At 48.1% G+C, this 17,625-nt stretch overlaps 2 protein-coding genes across 2 annotated transcripts; one reads left to right on the plus strand and one right to left on the minus strand.

Moving 5' to 3' along the window:
• Nucleotides 1–4,829: 4,829 nt before the first annotated feature.
• Ndufs6 (NADH:ubiquinone oxidoreductase subunit S6) lies at nucleotides 4,830–14,124 on the minus strand. The gene is made up of 4 exons (XM_036206707.1): nucleotides 13,973–14,124; nucleotides 13,361–13,414; nucleotides 5,244–5,366; nucleotides 4,830–5,021 (listed from the first exon to the last, which is right to left on the minus strand). Exons 1-4 carry the CDS (start codon nucleotides 14,078–14,080, stop codon nucleotides 4,956–4,958), a joined length of 351 nt encoding a protein of 116 aa, XP_036062600.1. The 5' UTR covers nucleotides 14,081–14,124; the 3' UTR covers nucleotides 4,830–4,955.
• A 2,415-nt stretch (nucleotides 14,125–16,539) lies between these two features.
• On the plus strand, nucleotides 16,540–17,308 carry Mrpl36 (mitochondrial ribosomal protein L36). The gene is made up of 2 exons (XM_036207157.1): nucleotides 16,540–16,651; nucleotides 16,914–17,308. The coding sequence occupies exon 2, from the start codon at nucleotides 16,927–16,929 to the stop codon at nucleotides 17,236–17,238; it is 312 nt and encodes a 103-aa protein (XP_036063050.1). The 5' UTR covers nucleotides 16,540–16,651; nucleotides 16,914–16,926; the 3' UTR covers nucleotides 17,239–17,308.
• Nucleotides 17,309–17,625: the final 317 nt, after the last annotated feature.

The following is a 17,625-nucleotide window of genomic DNA, read 5'->3' on the forward strand; positions in this document are numbered from 1 at the left end:
TATCTTATAAGGTGTGAAGACCAGAAACTAGAGGCTTTTTAAGCTTTTAGGCTTTTGAACAGCAGTTCAGCTGAGAGCCATTTGGGTGATGACTCAGAAGCTTTCAGTTTGAGGAAACAAGATCAACTGAGGAATTGGCAAGGTGAGGTTAGTTGTGGCTTGTTCTGTTTCTCTGATCTTTCAGCGTTCACCCCAATATCTGGCTCCTGGGTTTGTTTCTATTAATAAGATCTTTTAAGATTTGTGTTACATCTTCAGATATGTGTGTTTAAAGTGAAGTACCCATAGGAGCCAAGAAAATAGTAAGTAAATATGGAGGGGAGGCAAGATTTCAAGGGATGGGGAATAGAACATGGGTGGTATAAGGTGGGAAAAGGGAATAATGGAGCAGGAGTCCTTAAGTGGGGTAGGGGAAAGAAGGCCAGGTGTGGTGGTTTGAATAAGAATGTCCCCCATAGGCTCATATATTTGAATGCTTGGTCATCAGGGAGTGGCACTACTTGAGAGAGATTAGGAGGTGTGGCTTGTTGAGGTGGGCGTGGTCTTACTGGAGGAAGTGTGTCACTGGGGACGGGCTTTATGGTTTCAAAGCTGAAGCCAGTCTCATGAGTCTCTCTCCTGCTGCCTGTGGATCTGGATATAGAATGCTCAGCTACTTCTCCTCTGGCATGTCTGCCTGCATGGCACCATGCTCTCCACCTCAATGACAGTGGACTAAACCTTTGAAACTATAAGTGAGCCCTAATTAAATGCTCTCTTTTGTAAGAGTTGCTGCCAGACGGTGGTGCACGCCTTTAATCCCAGCACTGAGGAGGCAGAGGCAGGAAGATCTCTGTGAGCTTGAGGCCAGCCAGGTCTAGAGCAAGTTCCAGGACAGTCAGAGCTGTTACACAGAGAAACCATCTCAAATAAATAAATAAATGGCAAAGCTCTCATTCACCTGGAATAAGGAGAAGGAAGAAACAAACATCTTTGTAATTTCATACGAGTTACACGTCCAGCATCCATCCAAATCCACGAACTCAATACATCACTCAAAATGAGCACTAAGCCACTTTGGAAATCAGTCTAGAGGTTTCTAAAAACTGTACCCTTCCTGTGCATTTACCTAAAGGACTCTAAAACCTACAAAGAAAAGGATTCTAAAACCTACAACAGGTGAAAGAACTCTAAAACATACAACAGGAAAAGGACTCTTAAAACATACAACAGGAAAAGGACTCTAAAACATACAACAGGAAAAGGACTCTTAAAACATACAACAGGAAAAGGACTCTAAAACATACAACAGGTAAAGGACTCTTAAAACATACAACAGGAAAAGGACTCTAAAACATACAACAGGAAAAGGACTCTTAAAACATACAACAGGAAAAGGACTCTAAAACATACAACAGGTAAAGGACTCTTAAAACATAAAGCAGGAAAAGGACTCTAAAACATACAAAAGGGATACCTACTGCCATGCTCATGACTGCTCTTTCCATAATAGCTAGGAAATGGTAGCAGCTTAGATGCCCTTTAACTGGTATACAGATAATGAAAATGTGGTATATATACACAATGGAATATTGCTCAGTTACAAAGAAAAATAAAATGTGCAGGGAAATGGATGGAATTGAAGAAAAATTATTCTGAGTGAAGTAACCCAGGTCCCAAAAGACAAATACTAACTTTCATATGAGGATCCTAGCTTCAACTCTAGTTCAGTACGTCTTACATGGGATACCTGTGGAAGCCAGGAAACAGGAAAGAGGGTGGGGGTCAGTTACCTTAAGAGATAGGGAATATGGGGCTGGGAGAGATGGCTCAGAGGTTAAGGGCACTGACTGCTCTTCCAGAGGTCCTGAGTTCAATTCCCAGCACCCACATGGTGGCTCACAACCATGTATAATGAGATCTGGTGCCCTCTTCTGGCCTGCAGTCATACATGCTGTATACATAATAAATAGATAAATAAATAAATGGATAAATCTTTTTTAAAAAGAGACAGGGAATAGTAAACGTGTTAAAAGTGAAATGGGTAACACTGTGGGTGGAAAGGCTTAGGCAGGGAAAGAGGTGGGAAGATATGGGTGCAAGGTAGGGGTAATGCAAAGAAACCTGTTGGAAAGCAATGCATACCTACTTGTGCGATAGCAAATTTACTGTGGTGGGGTAACCAACTGTCCTCTGACTGGATTCAACTCCACAGGGGGTGTATCTACTCCTGGTATTGTAGGCCTAGCTAGCAACCAAATCTGGGGAAATCACAGGCCCACAGAGAGCATATTTCTGGTTAACTAAACTGACCTAACACCAAGTGCGTCTACCTATAAACAAAAGTGCTCCCTGCCTTAATCAGAGAAGTCTCCCCTAACATGAACAGTGGTAAAGGCAAACACATGGAGTTGCCGGAAATTTGAAGTATAAGTGATGGAGGTTCAGTGAACATTAAGGAACAAGGGACAAGAAGCATGTGAGTCTCAGATGTGACAGGGGCTACGCAATGCTATTCTCTAGCCTGGATACAACTATTGCAATCATTAATTCACAGTAACTGTAGTTACCTGTTTGGGCCCCACACATGGTCAGCCTTATCAATGATTAGCCGAGAAAGGGGGAGGGACTTCAGGGGTCCTACCCTTTACCTCTAGCAATACATTCTGGGACAGGGACATCTCTCTTTTCAGGTGTGTACCCATTGCAGAGCCCACCAGGCTCCAGCCAACTACTACAAGCCCACGGTCACACAAATGACCCTGGTTAATCTACAAAGCAAGGCAGACACGAACATGAAAGATTTGTGAGGATTGGGGGATGGGGGTGGTGGTCAGCATCCAAGTTGTGTATATGCAACATCATAGTAACAAACTTTTAAAAATTTTGAGCTGGAGAGATGGCTTAGTGGTTAAGAACCCACTCTGCTCTTTCAGAAAACCCAAGTTCACACCAGGCAGCTCACAACTGTTGCTAACTCCAGAGTCCATAGGCACTATACTCACCTGCATATACCCCCACACATAAGTAAAAATTATTTAAATTTTTAAAAATAAAAGAATACAAAGTTTCCTGTTATTTGATGAACTACTTAGATTTTCCCCTTGCTTTCTCTTCTGGGAGAACAGGCTCTCCTTTCCCCTACTAACTTGCAGAGACATAAGTAGACATTTCTATTCTGCCAATTTTTTTTCTCCCAAGCAGGCTTTTGTAAAATCAGAACTAGCTTAGTTGTGTCCTTTCTCATGCCCAAGTGTCCTGTTGTGGGATGTTGTTCTGTATGCTATGAATGTGTTGCTCTGATTGGTTGATAAATAAAACGCTGATTGGCCAACAGCCAGGCAGGAAGTATAGGCAGGGCAAGCAGATGAGGGGAATTCTGGGAAGAGGAAGGCTGAGTCAGGAGTCACCAGCCAGACACAGAGGAAGCAAGATGAAAAAGCAGAACTGAGAAAAGGTATCAAGCCACGTGGCTAGACATAGATAAGAATTATGGGTTAATTTAAGTATAAAAGATAGTCAGTAATAAGCCTGAGCTAATGGCCAAGCAGTTATAATTAATATAAGCTTCTGAGTGATTATTTTATAAGCAGGCTGCGGGACTGTGGGGGCTTGGCGGGATCAGAGAAATCTTCCGACTACATCCTGCCTTGTGGCATGTCCTCTTTTGCGCCCACATCCTTGCGTTCTCTAGCTTCCCAGAGTCCCCAAATCTTCATCTATTAGAGGGGCCACATCACCGTGGAACCTGGAATGTAAGTTAAGCATTGTGAGCATACTGTTAAATATTATGGCAGTTAATACTGTTAAGCCCTTGTTGTAAATGTCCCTTTTAATGTTTTTTGTTTGTTTTCCTTTAAATAAGATGTTGGGGACTGGAGTGGTTCGATTTCCTGATTGGCAGCTGTCAGGCCCTTCCCTGGTGATCCCGCTGCTTGAGCACAGGACGATCTGCCCATCAGCCAGCTGGCTGGCCTCATCCTGGTGACCATCTGCTCCAAATACACCAGGCCTTTGGGGAAACTACAAGTACAACTGCTTACTGGCAAAGCCCAACTCCACTCCTGGAGGCTGTTCTGCCACTATTTCAAAACAGCTAGCTTTTTTTTTTTTTAACAATCATAAGTCTCCATGACCCCTAGATGATCCTGCAGCTATTTCCAACCAGGCTGGAGGGCAGTAGAAGACTGGTGCAAACATGGTCCTTCCTGACGACCTAGACCTTTGCCTCTGGCTTCTGAAGCCTGGAACTGGAAGCCCCTGGGTCGGCCATCTAGCTCCCAGGCCTTGGGCACCCAGTGGTCTTGGATTGCCGGCTCTGCAAATCTTCCCTTGGACTACACTCATCATTGTAAAGGTAGAGCAAAAGAACCCTGACCAACGGAAACAGTTCCCTGGGGGCTCCCAAGTCCTCACCTCTTCCCTTGGGAACCCCACCTCCTCCCTCAGGAGCTTCTACATCCCTGTGAACTCCTTTCCAGCCAGCTGCTGTTATTAGTGGCATACTGCTGCATTATAACCTCGAGTTAAATATGCAGCACATCCTTCACTGGGTCAGCAACTGGTAAATGCCTTCCAACAGGTCTAAAGAAGCTGCTGGTGTAAGGATGAGGGAAGACTCTCCAGCTAGAGGTGAGGGTGCAGCTCTGTGCCACACAGACTGAGGCCACTCAGACGTTCACGGGCTGTGTGTACAAGGAGAGGTGATTCTCTCCTCACTGCTCCTTCGGTTGGCCACTTCTCTGGTCATCCTACAGATGAGGAGCTGAGGACAGCCTGGTACCCACATGTAGCAGCTATATGAACATTCACTTCCAGAAGTGAAAGGAACTATGAAAGGAACAAACAACTCATTGTCCACGATGGTGGCATCTTTTATTCATAAGAAGGGACACCATTCACAGAGCAGTGACCTCACACCAAAACACCTAATGTGCAGATGTTCCACAGGTGTCAGAACCAGGACACAGCCCACACTAGTGATGGTGCTGCTTGAATTGCAGGCCACAGTAGCCACACGTCCCCGTTTTTGTTTCTTTGTCCTGAAAAAATTCAAAAGGAAACATCTCATACTTGTATATTTTACTTCAAATCCCAATTAGACAGCACACTGAAAGTCAGGTTGAACCTGAAATACAGTGTCAACCAGAAATGCCTGTGAAAACACAAAGCAAAGACTGAACTTTGAGCTGTGGCTGTTATCTGGGCAGGTGGCTGGGAGGGAACGTGAGCACCAAGAAACAGCAAGCTGCTTAGCTCCATACCAAATTTATGTACACCTTGGGGTGGCCTAGGGCACCACCTCCTCCATCGCAGGCTATGACTCGATGGTCCACTTCATTCACAGGCTGCTCGGCTATCAAATCAATGGCAAAGCTCTCATTCACCTAGAATGAGGAGAAGGAAGAAACAGACAAACAACATCTTCATAATTTCATACAATTTATACATCCAGCATCCATCCAAATCCACAAACTCAATACAATGTCACTCACAATGAGCACTAAGGTCTTTCAAAACACAGGTCACTTAAACACAGGTAGGCACATACCATGTGCCCCTGCAATGGAATATAACCCCAAACTTTCAGACTTGGAACAGGGCAAATTCTCCCCTGTCCCTTCCTTGGATTAGTAATTACTGAGACTTGGGCTCATTCAGTGTTACCTGCTCTGTATCTTATCTTTCTCCTCACACACATCCACATTTCTCCCAAACCCAACACACAGTATAGGTGGCCACATGGCCTGGGCCTCTGCACACTGTCATGTGCTTTTCCTAAGACTGTGATCTCAGGTAACAATAATGTATCATCTGTCCCATGGTATATGGGTGTAACAGTCTAACAGGCTTGTCTGGAGTACAAAAGCCCTATCCCATACCACTATTTACCAGTGACCAGTATCACTGTTTCCCCAGGCTAAGGATATGAGGCTATGGTGGCTTTTTGCTGTGGACTACGTCCCTAGGAGTCTCCACAACCCTTTTCTCCATGTAACTAGAATTTTCTTACATTTGATTTCCACAGTCACTCACTACTGGGATCATGTGCCCTTCTGGAGCTCCATGTCTGTCAATAGCAGATGCCCCCTAACACTGTTTGCCTGTGTTCATGAGGCAAACATCTCAACGTTTTCCACCATGCTCTCTATTCATACACAAATCATGTAGTACTGGATCCCTGGAGACCTAAGGGCTCAGAGACTCCACCCACAGAACAATCAGCCTGGTGTGATGTGAACACTTGGCTTCTTTATGGATATTGGTCTGACTTAGTCCTACCTTTCTAGGGTCAATTTATGTGGCGAGGAAAGCGGCATGGTCACTTAATGATGTTTATGATGTCCATCAATTAATTAGCCTCCCTCTGGTCACTTGTATTCTCTCTCAATCAGGTGGATTACTGAGTAGTGAGTGACTCACATGACTAGTGTCTCTCTTACCAGGTCTCCTCACAGCTGGGACTTTACCCTGTGCATCTTTTACTTCACTAGTGGATACTCAGCAGGTGGAACACCAGGGCAGAACTAGGTGGCCACTTCCTAATCATGCTGTGCACCCCCTTCTGCCCACTTGAAAAATGCCCTGTAATCAGTGTATTTCCACTGTGCCTGCATGTCCACAGCATGCATTTCCTGGAGATGGTTCCTGTGTGCTGGGCACAAACACACAGAAACCATGCCTATCCACCATGAAGCATGCAGCATGCAGAAGCATCACTTATCTGCTCAAAACTGAGATGTACTAGAGCTGACCCCTCATGACTTATAAGACTGAGTTAAGCTGTACATTTTTAAAAACAGCTAAGCATATCGGTTAAAGGATTTACTATAATTTTCTAGGTGTGATTCTGTTGTCATGATCACATGCTCTGAAGGTCATTGTGTTCTAACACTTATGTGTTCTGGCAAATTTAGAACAACTAACATATAATACAATACTTGTTCCCAGACTACCTGGGATAGTGGGACCACATGCTAACAGAACAGAGCAAAGGCCAGACTGCATGCCTCAAAATTACCTCAGCTCACCACTGTGGACAGTGAAAGCCTAGCAAATGGGAAGAGGAAACCATTACACTATTCCTTCCATTTCACAGATTTCTTATTTTTCAAAACGACTCAAACATCCTAGCATGATGCCCACAGGGGCAAAGCCTAGAGACTGGGCAGGGCTATGGCTACACCAGACTGCCTCACAGCCCACTTGCAGATGGAGATGGGGTGGTAATATTCCAAAACCGCACCCTGGAGCCCCAACATCTAGGGTGGTAATACTCCAATACCGCACCCTGGAGCCCCAACATCTAGGGAGGTAATACTCCAATACTGCGCCCTGGAGCCCAAATATCTAGGGAGGTAATACTCCAATACTGCGCCCTGAAGCCCCAACATCTAGGGAGGTAATATTCCAATACCACGCCCTGGAGCCCCAACATCTAGGGAGGTAATACTCCAATATGCACCCTGGAGCCCCAACGTATAGGGTGATAATACTCCAATATGCACCCTGGAGCCCCAACGTATAGGGTGGTAATACTCCAATATGCACCCTGGAGCCCCAACATCTAGGGTGGTAATACTCCAATATGCACCCTAGAGCCCCAATGTCTAGGGTGGTAATACTCCAATATGCATCCAGGAGCCCCAACATCTAGGGAAGTAATACTCCAATATGCACCCTGGAGCCCCAACATCTAGGGAGGTAATACTCCAGTATGCACCCTGGAGCCCCAACATCTACACATGCATGGGGAGAGAACTCACAACACCTGAGTGCTACAAACTGTTCTGACTATGTACACACGAGCCCCATGCACTCCACCTGCAAGCAGACCCTGCATCCCTTCTGTGAGCAGGATCCTGTCCTCCTTTCTCCAGGAGTTTTTGAAGCCATGGAGGGTGATCAGCCATCCTCTGAAGGTATTTTGGCTATGAGCAGGGAAGGTCTGTGCCAACTCAGCTAACAGGATGTGCTGCCCAGCATCTCCCATCTTACCTCAGTAGAGTGGCCTTACAAAAAGCCACTCACTTCCAGAACCAGAGGCTGCTCAGTCCCTGCACTCCCTGGCTCAGAAAGGAGTGCAGGGGAAATATCACTGCCATAAAAACAGGATGCTGGCCCCTCACGTCAGATCCCTGAGACCCACACTTACAGAAGCATGGATGTCTAGGAAGGGTTAAGTATCCTTAGAGCATATTATCAATTATAGACTGTCCCTTGGTACAGCCTCTACTTTGAGGTCCAGCTCTGTAAACATTATGGAAAACACTGGAAATGGAAGCATGCTGCAGCAAAAGGGCATTAGGCATATTCATCAGCAGTGATTCAACACCTCTGTGAACACAGAGATGAACACAGTCCTCTATAAACAGAGTGATGAACATAGTCCTCTGTGAACACAATACCCTATGAAGGAAGTCCTCCATAACACAGTCCCATAAACAATCCTCTGTTGAACAGAGTCCCCCATGAACACAGTCCTCTGGGACCACAGGCCCCTGTGACAGTCAGGTAGCTCCTTGGCACCAGCATCCAGAACAGCTAGGAAAAGCTGTTTGTTCTAGGCACCCCGTGTGGGTAAAGGCAGCTACCACACAAATGAAGCCCCATGGTGTAAACCCTGAGTCTGCAGAGGTGACAGCATGTCACAAAGGCCGCACTAACACACTCACAGGAATTCATCACAGTCCTTGTGGGAAGGACAGCTGACGCCTCCACGCTGGTGACTGACAAGTGCCTGCCCTCCTGTCATTTAATCACGGCTCCAGGGCACCCTGACCCCCCGTGACAAACATCTGCTTCTCAGAACTTGGTTCAAGGCAGGAATACAAAGAACCTGGGTGGTGAACACCCCAACCACATCCAGATCTGCACTGTGTTCAACCAGGCTCTGTCCTGCTTCTTCCACCCCAGAGGACAAGGGGAGGAAAGCACGTCAGTCACAGGAGAAAGCCAACAGGGAGAACTGCCAAGGGCTTGTCACAGTGCCTGTTCTGTCCGACACTGTGAAGTGTGTCCTCTACACAGGGTAAAGTAAAACTTAAGAGCTACCCTTTCATTTTCTTCTCACAGCAGGTGTCGTCTAAGGACACTCGGTTACGTTCATTTGTCTATGATCCGGTTTCCTACAGAAAATATATCCCTTTATTTCAAACTAAGACAGAGTTAATAAAGCTGAAACAGGATGCTACAAAATCCACCAAGATGGATGAACAATTGAAGCAGTGACCGAGTGCTGTGATACGTGGGCTCCATGGGCAGAAGGCTATCAGTGTAAAATAAACTCAAAGCTTGGTTCAATTATCATTCAGACACTATATGTACGTATGTGTAGCTTGCAAATCACAGGCACAACTGGAGTAGTGCCCACAGCAGCCTCTAAGCTGTGTGTATGACATTCAGCCATGTCCTGGGCTGTTGAATTTGCTGTTGCCTTAGAGAAAAGTTGCCACTACTGGCCCTGGGTGGGGGCTATGAATTTAGAACAAATACCATCCTCTGGTGTTTACTGTAGTAGATAGCCATCCCAGCCTTGGCCTGGAAGTTCCAACCCCCAGTAAGGCTTCGGTAATGGTCACACCCACAAGGCGGGGCTGAGGGAGGAAGTTGAAGACCCAGGATTGAGGCTTCTCTTGGTCCCTCTCGATCCTAGGTTTTCAGCTTCCTCCCTCAGCCCCGCCTTGTGGGCATGACCATTACCGAAGCCTTACTGGGGGTTGGAACTTCCAGGCCAAGGCTGGGATGGCTATCCACTACAGTTTACCATAGGCCACAGCCTTCCAAATTCAGAAGACTTTAGTCATAGCTCTGAGGAGAGTATGTCCCTTAGGGAGGTCGGCTTCTCAATCTCGACAACAGAAAGCACAGACCTGTGTGCGGCAGACCCCATCTCCTGGTGCCCTATACTCCGCCCAACTGCTTAGGTTTTTTTTGTTTTGTTTTTTTTGTTTTTGTTTTTGTTTTTGTTTTTGTTTTTCGAGACAGGGTTTCTCTGTGTAACTTTGCGCCTTTCCTGGAACTAGCTTTTGTAGACCAGGCTGGCCTCGAACTCACAGAGATCCGCCTGCCTCTGCCTCCTGAGTGCTGGGATTAAAGGCGTGCGCCAACTGCAAGCGACAACGACAGCTCAGTGAAGCAAGGCTTCTGACACTTTCTGTGCTTTCCTTGTCTGAGACCACTGCCTGGCCACCAGCCCCAGAGGTGAAGACCTGAGCTCCTGCGGGGAGCAGCACACTAGCCTGGCAGCCCAGAGCATGACACCAATAATACCAAAACGTCCTCAACTGTGGACAAGGCTGCTGTTACCACATCCCACCACAGGACTATCCATCCTCAGTGCCTGACAATCAAGTAACAACTGCTCTGTCTCTTCTTCATTCAGGGGTCCCAGGGTACCATCTGCTCTAGGTCATCAGGCCTGACTTCTGGCCTCTTTCTTACAGCCTAAGGACAGGTAGCACAGGTGCAGCAGCCTCTCAGGATGAAGATGCACCTCAGACTTAGACCCTGGGTCCTTTGCAGGCATCAAACCCCTCAGGACATGGCCAGCCAGGATCCTCCTGAAGGCTTCCCAGCCTTCTTGCAGAGCTGGTCTAACTGCCCAGCATCCTGTCACCCACGGTCCTCAGATCAAATCCAGATACAGCTCACTTCCTAACCTATGGCTGATGACACTCAGACTAGAGACAGAAGGAAACGGGTCAGATCAGGGGAGAAAAACTGCACACTTGTGCAAATCCGGAATGTGCAGCATCTGGGAGAGTCCTCTGCAAATGCAGAGCTAAGGAAGTAGTCAGGTTCCAACATGGTTTGCCGACTCTGTAAGGCCAGGCACAGACACAGGGCTTACATGGCACATGTGGGACCTGAGTTCCACCTCAGCACACCACAAGGATAAAAAAAAAAAAAGCTAAGACCAAAATAAATATTTTAAATTACTCATGAACAGGGAATTTGTGTTTAAAAAAAGAATGCCTGAGCAGATGCTTCCTCATCACCCAGCAAACAAGTGTTTGCCACAGAAATATGCGCCCAGACACGTACAGTGCTGAACCAGGACAAGACACCAGGACGATGTAGGTACTATCCATCAGGGCAGGGCAGGACCAGGCCAGCCCCTTGTTCACACAGTGCTCTGTCCACTCACACTGGCTCTACTGTCTCAGTTTATCTTTAAACTCTTTCCTGTGACCCTCTGCCAGGCCAGCCAGAAACCACAAAGACAATGAAGCTAGGGACCAGGGGTGGGGAATCAGGACACATCTACCCCTCAGCTGCTTGATCCTCAGCCCTGCCACAGAACACTTGCAAAATGAGGGTAGAGTCCAGCCACACCCTCAGTAACCTCTGTTAATGCCCAGCACACCTGAGGATAAATGCTGCACCTCCACGGGGACAAACCTACCATCTCCAGGATCACACTGCAAAAGAAAAGCCACTAGGCCTGCCCATCCTCTCAACATGCATCAGTGTCCAACTTCCAATGTCACATTTGCACACCTAGCTAGAGAAAATAACCTTCATGACAGTGTACTGAATTGTCCTGTTCTCAACACCATCTGCTTGTTGATGCCAAACATCACACAGGAGGACCGAAGGAAGAGGGCGCGTGCAGCAGGTGTGAAACACCACACTGGAGGACTGTACACAGGAACACATGCAAAGGCCACAATAATGAGGAATACAATAGCACTCAATAGTAAACAGAGAGATCTGTTCTGCCACACTAGGAGCAGAAGTTGTCTTATGCTGCTCCCAAGGCAATCCATCTCCTGGACACCTACAATGACAAATAGTCACTATGAAAAATACTCCAAGTTACAAATGAGAAAACTGAACTTGAGAAGTAGTAGCCTATACTATTCACCCTGAAGCCTGTGTTAGCATATAAGCTCACTGGCTTCCACCTATTTAATGAAAACTGCTTGCGCGCTCTCTCTCTCTCTCTCTCTCTCTCTCTCTCTCTCTCTCTCCCTCCCTCCCCCCCCCTCCCTCCCCTAGTAGACATCAGAACCAGTCAAGGAGTCAAGAAACACAAAATTCTCTGCCTCGTATTCATTAGACTCAACAGGATACTGGCTGAAACATGGGAATATGAACTCACAATTAACCAATGAATCACAAGTGAGTTTGTTACAAATCAGAATTCGAAAACTAGACACTGAGACAACGTAGCCAAGATCAGAGAGGCCACAGCAGAACAGAAAGAACAGAGCTGAATGCAGAGGGAGAGGCATGACTGAAGGCACACAAGAGACAAACACCTCTGGAACCACCGAGGACAGTGTGAACTACCATATCAGAAGGAAGGGTCCAGGCGCTTAGACACAAGAGACAGAGAAACTTACTTAGGCTACGGAAGGCAGGGGCAGACTCAACCCTCTATTCTTTCCCTAGCAGCATAGTCACATGGGTCTGAACTAAATGACCTTCTCCTGTGTAGGGGAATGAACCTCCTCAAGTCAGCCCTATCCTGGGAGAGCATAGCACAATCTATTTGATGAATACTAAAAAATTCTTACCTTAGTAAGTCATCAGAAGAGTAAATTTTAATAGTGTGTCTTCCTTAACGTAAGAGATGCTATGCTGGCTAGTTTTATGTCAACTTGACTCAATCGAGAAAATGTCTCCATAGGATTGGCCTGCAGGAAAGTCTGTGGAGGCATTTTCTTGATGATTGCTATGGGAGGAACCCGCTCACTGTGGGCAGTGCCACTTCTAGACTGATTGGTGGTCCTGGGTGCCCTAAGAAAACAGGCTGAGCACACCAAGCCAGTCAGCAGCATTCCTCCATGGCCTCTTTCAGGTCCTGCCCTGACTTCCCTCGAGAATGTGACCTGAGAGTTATAAAATGAAATAAGCCCTTTCCTCCCCAAGCTGCATTTGGTCATGATGCTTTGTCAGCAATAAAGCCACTACGACAGGTAGCAGACCGAAAACAAGATTACACTATGAAAATCTGAACTACTGTTACAGGATGCTGTGTATTCTGAGGGGGGCGGAAGTTGACACAATTTACATCTAGGATATGTGAGAACTTCTCTAGCTCCTCCAGGTTAAGCTGGCACACACTAAATACCAGTTCCCTAGGACCAGCCAATGCCTCAGATTTGAGGATATCTGCATACACATGAGCCACCTCAAAGATGGGCTCAAGTCTAAACATGAAATCCACTTGTTTCTTTACACCTTATACAGCGCGGGAAGGTATTTATATGTAATACCGTCACTGTGCGGGTGTTCTCATTACAACCCACCCCTAGTCAGGTGCAGCATTCACTGTGGAATATTAGTGCTCAGTACACCTCACTCTATTAGAGTCACTCAACCTGTTTGTGTTTTATGAATTCTTATCTCTTTTACTAGATCTTTCACTTACCTCTTTCTGACGATCGACAAACCGAATCCTTCTGTAGTCTTTTTCATCATAAACCTGAAAAAAAGGACCATCTATGACTTCTACAACTGCATTCTAAATGAAGTCACATAATATCGCTCACAGATATTACAAAACAATGTTCCCTGTGGCCTACAGCCATTGACAAGAAGACAGACCCACCAAGAGGGCAGTGTACTTGTACTCAAGGAGTCCCACGGGACTGACAGACTGGAGTGCAGACTGGAGACAAGGCCCTGCCTTCACAGATAGCCACCTCCAATAGGCGACATTTCAGGAGACACTGCTCCTTTCCTTTTTTAAATTTTTATTTATTTATCTTTATTTTTTCTTTGCCATTATATTGAACGTTAGGGATTGCTTTAGACCCTATGACTAAAACTTGGCACTTAATATGAAGATGTGACCCAAAGAATGTGTGAATACCAACTCCCAACCGGAAGCCACTAGCTAGAAGTCTGAGCTGGGCTGGGGGCTGCACCCCAAGGTGAGCTCCGCAGGGCTGCGGGCGCGCGAGCCTGGCAGAAGCACACCTTGCTAGGCGCCCTGCCGCCGTCAGTCTCGGGCTCCGGGCGTGGCGGCCGCGGCCGTTACCTGGCCGGTATGCGTGACCTTCTCCCCGCTCGGCGACACTCGCACCCCGAAACCCCGCGCAGCCCAAGGCAGAGCCAGCAGCCGGCGGAAGGTCAGCGCCGCCGCCATCTTGCCGGTGACCCTTGACCCAGCGCGTCGTACCAAGCGCCGACGCAGGCGCACAGCTGTCGGCGGGGGACCGCCCGGGTGGAACTTATTTCGCCCGGCGGTGGAGTGGATTCCCTGGGCGGGCAAACAGGTTCTGCTCCTGGCTGGGGCGCGGAGCTGCGGATTGACTGGCGCGGTGTTCAAAGCTCACTGGCGCGACCACGGCAGGGGAGGCGGGAAGTGAAGATGCGCAGTGTGCGCTTTTATGGCAATGGAGAATATGCAGATTTTCAATATTGTTTATTGAGTAAAGAAATAGATTGTTCAGCACAAGAAACAGGACGTGCGCTCAACTTTCCTGGTCATGCGTGTGGGGGCCGGGAGAGGGAGACTTCTGAGCACTTTTGCCACACAGCGCTAATAAAGTTTCCAGTTAGACTGCAAGCGATTTTACCCAGCACGGAAAAGCAGCCTCGAAAAGCTCTGCTGTGTAGAGACCTGATGCAAATGATCCCCTGTGACTCTGGAGCCCCTGTTGGCCTGGCTTGTAGCACTGGAATGTCAGTCAGAACCTTCCTCAGTACATCATACACTGTCAGGCCGTAGAGTAGGCCACTTTGCTCAGATGTGGACAGGATGGAGGCAGACCCCAGACTCAGAGCAGGGGTGGGGCACTAATTCTGAGAAAGTGCCAAAAACTAGCATGTGTTGTTTGGGGTTATCAGCCAGCTTTGGAGGCTGATGGCCTGGTACTTGCCTCTCGGCTTCAGCTAGGTGAGTCTGAAGACAAATGGAAGATGACCAGAGAAGGCAGTGAAACACAAAGACGCACACACTAAAGCCTCGCAAAGTTAAAAATTGCCCCCAAAGCCGGGCGGTGGTGGCGCACGCCTGTAATGCCAGCACTAGGGAGGCAGAGGCAGGTGGATCTCTGAGTTCGAGGCCAGCCTGGTCTACAGAGCTAGTCCAGGACAGGCTCCAAAGCTACAGAGAAACCCTGTCTGGGGGTTGGGGGGCGGGAATTGCCCCCAGTAAATGTGGGTCTAAATTGCCCAGGCTAGCCTTAGGCTATATAACCCAGGCTAACCGGCACTCTCTATCTTCCTACCTCAGCCTTTGGAGTACTGGGATTTCAGGCTAATTTCATGTCACCACATCATGTTCTACAGATTTGTCTCTTTCTCACTCTTTACAAAGGATTTATTTCCTTTGATGTGTATGAGTGTATGCATCTGTGTATAGATAGCCACTTGTATGGGTGCCTGGCACCAGGAAAAAGTCACAGGATCTCCTGGAAGCAGGGTTGCAGATGGCTTGAGCTGTTGTGTGGGTGCTGGGGACAGAATGATGGTCCTGCACAAGAACAGCAGGTGCTCAGAAAGGATTAAGACAGGTTTCTCAACCTGTGGGTCACAACCCCCTTTAGGAGGTCAAACAGTTTTTCATGGGGGTCACATATTAAATATCCTGCATGTCAGACGTTTACATTACACTTCATAGCAGTAGCAAAATTACAGTTATGAAGTAGAAACCACAATAATTTTATGGGGAGAGGATCACCACTACATGAGGAACTGTTTTAAAGGGTTGCAGCATTAGGAAGGCTGAGACCCCCTGCACTGAGCCATCTCTCCAGTCCCAATTTGTCTCTTTTTAAAATTGTGTGTGTGTGTGTTCGCACACATGGGTTCACACACGCATGGGTGCCACAGAGCACATGTGGAAGTTGGAAAAAGTCAGTCTCTCCTTCCACGTGGGTTCTGGGCATTGAACTTAGGCCCTCAGCCTTAGACAGCAAGCACTTTGACTCCCCAGCCACCTCTCTGACCTGTGTTGTTTTTTAAAGTGATCGAACTCTGGGGTCAAGGCATTCCCATGAGCAAGTACTGAGACAGGTGTGACTCTGCGTGAAGTGTGAGACTGGGAGCCATAGAGGGGCAGCCGGGTAGCCGTACTGGCAACCCACTTTGCTATACATACACAGTAAGATGGGTCGATTTACGAACTGTCTGAAATCCGAGACATTAAAGAGTTAACTGTAGAAGCCATGGTGTGGGGACTTCACTGTCAACCCCTCTCCACACTTCTTGGAGCTTTTCCTAGTTTGGGGGAGGAACTTAACAGACTAGCTAGAGCAGCGTCTGCACTTGCTCCCCTGGCCTTTCCCCCTGGGTGCACAATGTCACTTAACGTAAACATGTAAATTTCTCTGGATGTTGTTGCGTTTTTCCAATATATTCACTGTTGGCCGTTTGTTTCTCAGTCTAAGTCTGCACTTTTGTAATTACCTTTGGTCTTTTCCTCGTGGGCACTGATCTTCCCGATCCACAGTGGTTCCAGCACCCGCAGGGGCGGAGCTAGCCTACCTACGGGACCCTGGATAAGGAACAGGGAAGATAGGGAGTTCTGTGTCTCCGGAAGCATGCTCTTAGGTCTTCCGCTCCAAGGCGCATGTCATCCCACGTGACCCCGCGCCATCTTTCTTCCTGGCGGTGGCGTCCCGCCCCACTGCGCAGACGCGGAAGCTTTGGGTAGCCGGTGCTTAAGACTGCGTAGGGAAGAGTTTGCCGCGGGTGGCACCCATTCCCAGGTGTGGGTCCCGCGTTCCGTGGGCGGAAGGCAGAGGCTCGCGGCACAGCTGATGGCCGGGAGTGCGGGTGGGGGCCCTGGCCGAGCTGAGCCTCGGAAATCTGCGGCTTCCCGGGAGCGCGCAGGCGGGGCACGTGGGGAGCCATGCATGGAAGCCTGACCAGTGTGTGCTCTGACCTCTGACTCCAAGTAACTTTGAAAAGGGAGGGCCTTGGTTAGTTAGACAGACGTGCAGCGGCTGGTGACCACGCTCCTCTCCCCACAGGTCTGGCCTCGGCATGGCCGCCCTGCTTGTGAGAAGTGCGGTGGCTTCGCTCATGGACCCGCTCCTGCACCTGAGTCGCCTCGCCGCCGTGAAGCCCCGGGCCTTCTCGTCCTTCCTGCTGGGGACCATTCCAAGCCCCAGACCCTGCGCAGAGGTGCGCTCACTTCTCTGGGGCCGCCCCCTGCCGCAACTGCAGCCCTTGCAGGGCTTCAAGACCAAGGGTGTCATCAAGAGGCGCTGCAGGGACTGCTACATGGTGAAGAGGCGTGGGCGCTGGTTCGTCCTCTGCAAGACCAACCCCAGGCATAAGCAGAGGCAAATGTAAGGGCAAATGCCCGTGGGAAATTCGTTTCACCGTATCAAAGAAAAATAAATGTAAGCATTCTGTAATCTAAGATCTGTGACTTAGGGTTTTGTTGAACTCACCTGCTTCCCTACCCGGAATCGTAAGTAGCCCAGTTCCTTCTAATCCAGTCAGTCCAGAGCTACAGATGGGGAAGGATTGTTTCTTGTTCCTGCAGCTGTGTGTTGAGCCGGAGGACAGAAGAAACAGGAATGCGAAGCTAGCTTTACCTCTTGAGACAGGGTCTGGCTCTGTAGAACTGGCTGACCTGAAAACGTGCAGAGAACCTCCTGCCTCTGCCTCCCTGGCAATCATCAAATGCAGCAGAATGAAGTGCTTTTTAGAAGCCAACTGAGCCAGAAGGCTCCT

Source organism: Onychomys torridus, chromosome 15 (assembly GCF_903995425.1).
Source record: "Onychomys torridus chromosome 15, mOncTor1.1, whole genome shotgun sequence".
Classification (NCBI taxonomy): domain Eukaryota; kingdom Metazoa; phylum Chordata; class Mammalia; order Rodentia; family Cricetidae; genus Onychomys; species Onychomys torridus.